This window comes from Rhea pennata, unplaced genomic scaffold (assembly GCF_028389875.1).
Source record: "Rhea pennata isolate bPtePen1 unplaced genomic scaffold, bPtePen1.pri scaffold_23_1, whole genome shotgun sequence".
Classification (NCBI taxonomy): Eukaryota; Metazoa; Chordata; class Aves; order Rheiformes; family Rheidae; genus Rhea; species Rhea pennata.
In genome coordinates, this window is record NW_026907675.1 from 4782189 (window position 1) to 4790509 (window position 8321).

Consider the following 8321-nt stretch of genomic DNA (forward strand, 5'->3'; position numbering starts at 1 on the left):
AGTGGGGAGGGTGAGAGCAGTGCCCAGCAGCGCCTGGGCCTCGCAGGGAAGTGAGGACATCACCATGTCACCAGGGAGACCTTCTTGTGACATGTCACATCCCACTGTGACCTCAGCTCATGTCACCTGGGGCTCAGTAGGTCATTGCCATGGAGATGCACAGCGAGGGAGAGAGCAGAGAGATTTCCCATCACATCCTGGAAAGTAGTTGCCCCCTCGCACCCCATTTAATATTTCCAAATATTGCAAATGTTTCTAATAAACCCTTCAGGAACATCTCCAGATGGTTCCAAAGGCTGTGAAACATTTAAAATGAGGCACTAGAGAGGTCATGTCTGTGCCCCTGCACCGACAGGTCTCTGCACTGGGCAGGCCTGTGCAGGGAGCTGGGATTTGGGGTTGGACTGGAGGTTGACATCCTTCAAAGACAGGATCAAAGTCAAAGGACATCCCACATGACAGCACAAAGTGTGACCAGGCACTGAGATGCTTTTAATGAGCTTCAAAACTGATTTCCCCCATGGCTCGCTTTGGTGAGCTTCAAAACTGATAGCTACTGTGGGTCACTCTCTTTGTAGAAGTAGGATGCAGAACAGCATAGGACAGGATGTAGTCTTCCTCCCTGAAGCACCAAACCAGATTCTTTGTTTTTAAAAGAGTTCAGCAAGGTTTCTTGGTCTGCAGTGCTTGAGATGGAGATGAGATGCCAGAAAAGAGAAAACGTGCCCTTAATACGCATCATCTAGAGGGCTTCACCTGGGACGCTGGTCCTTGCCAGTCTCCAAAGCCATGGGGGAGACCAGGTAGCAAATCTGGGGAAGTGTTCCCCCTTCCTATGAATTTTGTCCAGCTTTCCTTCTGCCTGAGCCTGGGGAAAGCAGTCCTCATCTTTGGACATCAGTGTGTCCTTGAGCTTTTCAGCATCACCTTGGGGCAGTGCTTCTTGCCTGGGTACAGCCCCTGACACCTTGTATCCCTCTCCTGGGAGACTGTACTGCCTTAGTAACCTGTATCTCCCACCACACCTGGCTGTCTTGGGAGCCTGTGCAGCCTGGGCTCCCTGAATCCCCCACATTTTTGTCCCTGGGCTTTGGAGGACATGCCCACACACTGCACCACTGCTGCGCAGGCTCCGGTGCAGAGCCTGTAAGACAGTGCTGTGCCTCAGGACCTGCGTTTTGGCTCATTCAGGTGTTTATGAGGGCAGCATCTCCCAGCTCTCCAGCTGCTGGAGTTGGGAAGGTCCCTACAACCAGCCTTCCTGCTCTTCCTCATCTTTGCACTGTCCTGGGGTGACTCTTGCAGAAGGAAGGCTCCACCCCCTTTGAATACTCTGGGGGATCACAGAATCACAGAATGGTTGACATTGGAAGGGACCGTTGGAGTTCCTCTAGTCCTGCCCTCCTGCTCAAGCACAGTCACCTAGATCATGTTGGACAGGATTGTCTCCAGGTGACTTTTGAATATCTCCAGAGAAGGAAACTCCACAGCATCTCTGGGCAACCGATTCTAGTGCTCTGTCACTCTCACCATGAAGAATTTCTTCCTTATATTTAGATGGAATTTCCTGTGTTTCAGCTTTTTTTTTTTTTTTTTTTTTTTTTGGTCATTGCCTTTTGTCCTGTCACTTGGCACCACGGAGAAGATTTCAGCCCCATCCACTTAACACCCTTCCTTACAGTATTTACAGACATTGATAAGATCCCCTCTCAGGCTTCTCTTCTCCAAGTTAAACAGGCCCAACTGTCACAGCTTTCCTTCATAAGAGAGATGCTCCAGTCCTTTAATCATTTTTGTAGCCCTATGCTGGAGTCTTTCCAGAAGTTTCCATGTCTCTCTTGTACTGGGGATCCCAGAACTGGACACAGTACTCGAGATGAGGCCTCACCAGGGCTGAGTAGAGGGGCAGGATCACCTCCCTCAACCTGCTGGCAACAGTCTTCCTAATGCACCCCAGGATACCGTTGGCCTTCCTGGCCACAAGGGCACATTCCTGGCTCAGAGAGGTGGGCCTTTCCGGGTCACCACAAAAGGAAGGACTCCTTTACTTCTTTGGGTGCCTTATTCAGCCCTTGGCACCGCCTAGATGATGCTGTGATCCTCAGATCTGCACCTTTAGCTTTCTGCCCTGTCTACTTTGTGTCTACGCAAGCAGAAGGAAAGCTGGGCAGAATTCATGGGAAAGGGGAAAATTTCCTCGGATTTGCTTCCTAGTCTCCCCCATGGCTTTGGAGACTGGCATGGACCAGGGACCCAGATAAAGCCCTGTGAATGATGTGTATTAAGGGCACGTTTGCTCTTTTCTGGCATCTCCTCTCCCTCTCAAGCACCGCGGACAAAGAAACTTTGCTGAGCACTTTTAAAAACAAGGACAAAGCTTGCATCCTGTCCCATATTGACCTGCATCCTTTTATTCTACACAGAACAGCCACCCACAGGAGAAACCAGTGTTGAGGTTCACCAAGGCATCTCAGCACCTGGTCACACTTTATGTTGTCATGCGGCATGCCACATGACTTTGATCCTGGTCTTTGAAAAATGCCAAGCCTCAATCCAGCCCCCAAAGCCCAGATTCCTGCACAGGTCTACCCAGTGCAGACCAGTCAGGTCAGGAGCACAAAAGTGACCTCTCCAGTGCCTCATTTTAAATATTTCACAGCTTTTGGCATCATCTGGTGATGTTCCTGAAGGATTTATCAGATTTTTTGGGAAAATAACTTAGATGAGGGGACGTGATTCCTTTCCAGAACATGATGGGAAATCTCTCTGCTCTCTCCCTGGCTGTGCCATCTCCATGGCGATGACCTACTGAGGCCCCACGTGACATGAACTGAGGTCACAGTGGGACATGACACATCACAGAGTGGTCTCTCCCATGCCACAGCAGTGTCCTCACTTCCCTGTGAGCCCTGGGTGCTCCACTGCTGCCCTTCAGAGCTGGTCCATGGGAAGGAACAGGGACAGGAGGAAACAAGGTCATGTTGATGTTGCTCATCAACAGGCAGATGAACAAGGGACATGTTGGAGAGGATTTTTGCGTGAAAAGACAGGAAGACCATCCTTCCTCCTTGGATGGAGAGAAAGATGAGAGCAAGGAAGCAAGGCAGATGGAGGCCTCCTGGACTGATACCATCTACTTGCATTCCATTTCCTTTTTCCCAAGGCTCCTGCACCTCTCCAGCAAGGGTAAGGGCTTTGGGAGCTCCTTCCTGAGGTGTTGTATAAAGACTGTGAACTACAACAACGGCTGTGGATCCTGGGCTGTGAGGGTGGCTGGACAGTGTGGGGGCTGCCACAAGAGCCCTGCCTGAGGGTCCCATCTGGCTCAGGGGACAACCCTGGGGCAGCCCAGCCTCCTGAGTCCCAGGGGTGGGGCTGCCCTGAGCCCCAAGGCTCCTGTGGGGCCAGCTCCATCCTCTCATGGTAGGAGGCTATCCAAGGCCAGTGTTCCTTGGGTGTGAGTCCCAATTTGGGAATTTGCTCTGATAGGAAATGTGTCCTGGAAGCTGGGGTGTCCTGCAGATCCTGTGGGGCTCTATGTGTCTACTTCTGACACAGCAGAAAGACAGTCTGTTTGCGAGGGCAGCTTGGAAACAGATGGAAGTGCCATCCTCATGCCATAGGTCCTCCACAGATCCACCATCTCTAGCAACCTCCCTGGCCTGCTACCTTCCCCAGGAGATGCACACCAAATAGCTGAGCCTGGCACAAGCACACACGGTCATGGGAGAGGAAAAATGCTGCCATTCAGCTACTGTGTGTGAATGGGCAGTGTGGGAGCACAGAGCTGTGTGCTTGTGGGGCAAATGTAGGTGTCCTGGGAAAGGCACCAGGACATGGAAGGTGCAAGAGAGAAAAGCCCAGGGTGTTCCCTGTGTTGCATGGACACACAGGGAAGCTGCCACAGGGCCACTGTCCCAGACCAGCCCCACAAAGGGTCTCTGTATCCTGACAGAGGGGAAAATACCAGCCTTGCAAGGCCCCTCTTTTCCCAGAAAATCCTGGAGTACAGCTCTCTGCTGACCCCCGTGTGGGGCATAGCCCAGGATGGGCAAGGGCTGGGTGCTCAGACCCCCTCCCCCTCCAGACTCTGGGGGGTCATTTAAGAGTCATTTGATAATACTCCAGCCCTTTCCGTGTATGAGGTCTCTGGTGGCAGCTCCAGCTGAGCTCTGGCTTTCCTCACTCCATCCCTGCATGCACAGACAGAATCTTGATGCTCCCCTAGGCAGCCTGGCCACCTTCCATCCTCTGTGCGCTTCCACCCTCACACCCTGAGTGCTGGTGCTGGTGGCAGGACAGATGTGGAGGATCCCCGACAGCAGTTCCTGCAGGAGCTCCCCAGGGAAATGCTGTTCCCAGCCCCACCTCAGCCCCAGCTGCAGCATGACAGAGGGGAGCTGCCCTATCCCAGTCCACCCTGATGGTGCCAGTTCCACCTCAGGCTGCTCCTGAAAGTCTCCAGCACATCCCTGGAGGGAGCTGGAGTTGCCTCAGGCCCCAAGGTAGTCTGCAGGCAGGAGGGCTTGACTTGGGCACAGCAGCAGTGGTAGTGAGAGCAGAGGCAGGAGCAGGGAAATTGGGGTGAAGACCCCTGCCCTCAGCTGCATGGCTGGGACACTCAACAGCTGATGTCTTTGTAGCTGGCCAGGCCCCAGCTGCAGGGTAGATCCCTGCTTGAGGACAGCAGCATCAGAATTTTCATGGGCTCCAGTGTAGCTGTGACTGTGGGGACAGAGCAGACCTAGGCAAAAACAACTCCAAAGGCTGGCGGTGGAAAAGGCAGTGTGGGGCTGGTGAAGGCCCTCTCTCTTCTCTCCATGGGGAAGAGAGTCCCCAGGCAATCCTGGACTCCACCTTAGCCTACAGGAGGGGAACACATGGAGGGTGGAAGAGGCAGACAGAGCCTCTGGGAGCAGGGGTGTAAGGGAGTTTTCCAAAGCCCAGGTCTGAGCCCGGGACTTTTGGATCTTCTCCCAACACTCTCCCAGCAGTCTCGGTCTGCTCTGCCCTAGGTGCTCTCCTCCCCCTGCCACCCATGCTGATGCAGAGACAGAGGAGCAAGAATTCATGGAATTGCAGAAGAGTTTTGATGGGAAGAGACTTCAGGAGGTCTCCAGTCTGACCTCCCACACAAAGCAGGGCTGGGTGGAGCCCTCCAGTCCTATCTGGCCATCGCTGGACTGCACCTGATGCCAATTATTAGCCCCAAACCTGCTCTGCTCCTCTTGTCCAGGCAGTGAAGGACAGCACCTCTTGACAGTGGGTCACTTCCCTGACTGCCTTGCCAGCACCCTTGACTCCTGGCTCCCCTTCCCGCATGGAGCAGCCTCACTCCTGCTGCTCCCAACAGCACCTTCTCTGTTGGAGGAACCCTGTCCCAAATGGTTCATAAGTAGGTGAGTGGTATCAGAGAAGGACCTTCTCTCCTGACTTTTCATCGTATAATCAGGCCCAGGCAGTTGCCCTTGCTTTTCCATCCACTGAAGAGTCTCTGTTCAATGTTACCTGAGTAGGGGGCCAAATCTGAAATTCTCCTCACATCTTTACATTGGCTGTCAGGCAAGAGTTTCTGCGTGGATACAGTCACTTTTATACCCACAACGTTCTCTGTGTCATGCTTGGGTTGCAGTTTTCCTGGCCAAGGCTTTCTAGACTGTAGTGAGGTGACAGGGCCGAGGTAGAGATGAGGAATTAGGTCAGCAGGACAAGGACAGGGTCAGGTCAGGACTTGCGAGGTGCGGGGCCAGGCACAGCTAAGCCCCACAGCGTTACTCAGGCCAGGCCCATGGAAAAGGGCAGCAGCTCCACATCAAGGGGGATGAGGTCCTGCAGTGAGGCCTGTCACTGTCTCCCTTGTTCTTGAGCCCAGCAGATCCTCCTCCTTGTCTGCCTGAAGACCCTCCATGCCCACCTTGCTGCTGTGAACAGCATGAAAGCCCTGGCCTTGCAGCACCTCCGGCAGCTTCTGCTGCCCTGGGGACAGAGCTGCCTGCCCTGAGATGATACACAGAGGAATCAAGCTCTCCTTCTTTTTTCCTGTCTCTGAATACTGCCCTGCTATTTTGCTGTGACGTCTCTGCTCCCCAGAGAAGCTTTCTCCTGGTCAGAGTATCCATGCTGGCCTGGCCATTCCTGCACCCCTGCCCTGTGCTCCCCGCAGTGCCCCAGGGTGGTGAAGCTGAGCTCTCCTAATGGACACAGGACCCATGGTCTCACCTCATTGGTCTTTATCTGAGCCTGACTCTGGGCCCCTGAGCTCCCTTGGTGTCACTACCAAAAGAGACACTGCAAAGGGAAACTCCTCTCATTGCACTGGAGGCATCCAAGCGAGCTCAGCCTTGCAGGCTGTGAGGTTCCTCTGTTAGAGTTATACTGATGAAACCCTCAAATACTTAACAAGACTCAAGGACAAGGGAGAGAGGATATTGTAAAACAGTCTTGCAAAGGGCAACCAGCTCCAGCCGAATAATCTTGAGGAAACCACAAGATTTTGAAGAATGTGAGGAGTCGACAAGACAAAAACAGCAGAACAACCCAGAGTAACCTAGAAGTTCATTAAGGCTTATTAACATACTAAACTACACACCCTTAAATGAATAATGAGACGGAAATGACATGATAATGATGTTACCACCTTCTTCTCTGCTTCTTAAGCTAATGAACAGGAATGTCAAAGCACAAATGCAGAGTGAATATGTGATGTAATAAAACTGTAACCAATAGAAAAATTATATATAAAGCACTCCCTGAAAAGTGTGTGTAACTAAAGAAAGAGAAAGGGAGAAGGTGTGCTAGCTTTGTGGATCTACCACCTAGCACCCATCTCTGTGCAGAAATGAAATAAACAAGTATCTCGACCCAGTGTTGCTTGCACACCGGGTAACAGCACCCAGTTTTGGGACAACACCTCCATCAGTGCTGATGCAGAGAGAAGCCAGGCTTCCTGCTTCAGCATAACCTCTAGGTCCAATTCAAATGAGAGATTTCTGGGGAGATGGAGTATGAACTGAACTTTTTGTTTGTTTTTAACATGGATGCAAAAGAGACAAGAAGGAAATGCAGAACACACAGCCTTGATTCTAGACATCCTAGTGAGTGAATGCACGTGGGCCAGTTATTGGTGCTGACCTTGTACCCGTTGGATGAGTTTCCTCAGTGCATCCTTGAGCTCCTTGTTCCTCATGCTGTAGATGAGGGGGTTCACGGTTGGAGGCACCACCGAGTACAGAACAGCCACCACCAGATCCAGAGCTGGGGAGGAGAGGGAGGGGGGCTTCAGGTAGGCAAAAAATATTGTGCTGACAAACAGGGAGACCGCAGACAGGTGCAGGAGGCACATGGAAAAGGCTTTGTGCCGGCCCTGCTCAGAGGGCATCCTCAGCACAGCAGTGAAGACCTGCACATAGGACACCACGATGAAAACAAAACACCCTAAGCCTAAACAGGCAGTAATCACGATAAGCCCAACTTCTGTAAGGTAGGATTCTGAGCAGGAGAGCCTGAGGATCTGAGGGATCTCACAGAAGAACCGGTCCACTGTGTTGCCTTGGCAGAGAGGTATGGAAAATGTGTTGGCAGTGTGCAGGAGAGCATTGAGAAAACCACTGGCCCAGGCAGCTGCTGCCATTTTGACACAGGCTCGGCTGCCCATGATTATGTTGTAGTGCAGGGGTTTGCAAATGGCAACATAGCGGTCATAGGCCATGACTGTGAGAAGATAATACTCTGTTGAACATAAGAAAATAAAGAAAAAGACTTGAGCAGCACATCCCAAGTAGGAAATGTCTCTGGTGTCCCACAGGGAATTGACCATGGATTTGGGGACAGTGGTGGAGATGGTGCCAAGGTCCAGAACGGAGAGGTTGAGGAGGAAGAAGTACATGGGGGTGTGCAGGTGGTGGTCGCAGGTTACTGCTGTGATGATGAGGCCGTTGCCCAGGAGGGCAGCCAGGTAGGTGCCCAGGAAGAGCGAGAAGTGCAAGAGCTGCAGCTCTCGTGTGTCTGTAAATGCCAGGAGGAGGAACTCGTTGAAGGAGCTGCCGTTGGACATCAGCTCCAACTGGGTATGGGGGGGCTGTCCAAGGAGGAAAAGACAGGGACAAGTTAGGAGAGACTTTAAAAAAAAAACAAAACAAATAAAAAGAAATTAATAAATATTTACATTTGTTATTAAAAATCTAACATTGCATCTCTATTTGTGAGTAGCTCTGACACTCAGTTTCTGTCAAATGAAATCCACTCATCTTGTGGCAGGGCTTTTCAGCATCTTCACATCACTTCTCAAGAATGATGGTTACAGAAATGAGTTTCAGGTATTT

The 8321-nt window shown here is 51.8% G+C and overlaps 1 protein-coding gene across 1 annotated transcript; it reads right to left on the reverse strand.

Moving 5' to 3' along the window:
• Positions 1–7117: 7117 nt before the first annotated feature.
• Positions 7118–8053, reverse strand: LOC134154310 (olfactory receptor 14A16-like). The gene has a single exon (XM_062601063.1). The coding sequence runs from the start codon at positions 8051–8053 to the stop codon at positions 7118–7120; it is 936 nt and encodes a 311-aa protein (XP_062457047.1).
• Between the last annotated feature and the right edge of the window lie 268 nt (positions 8054–8321).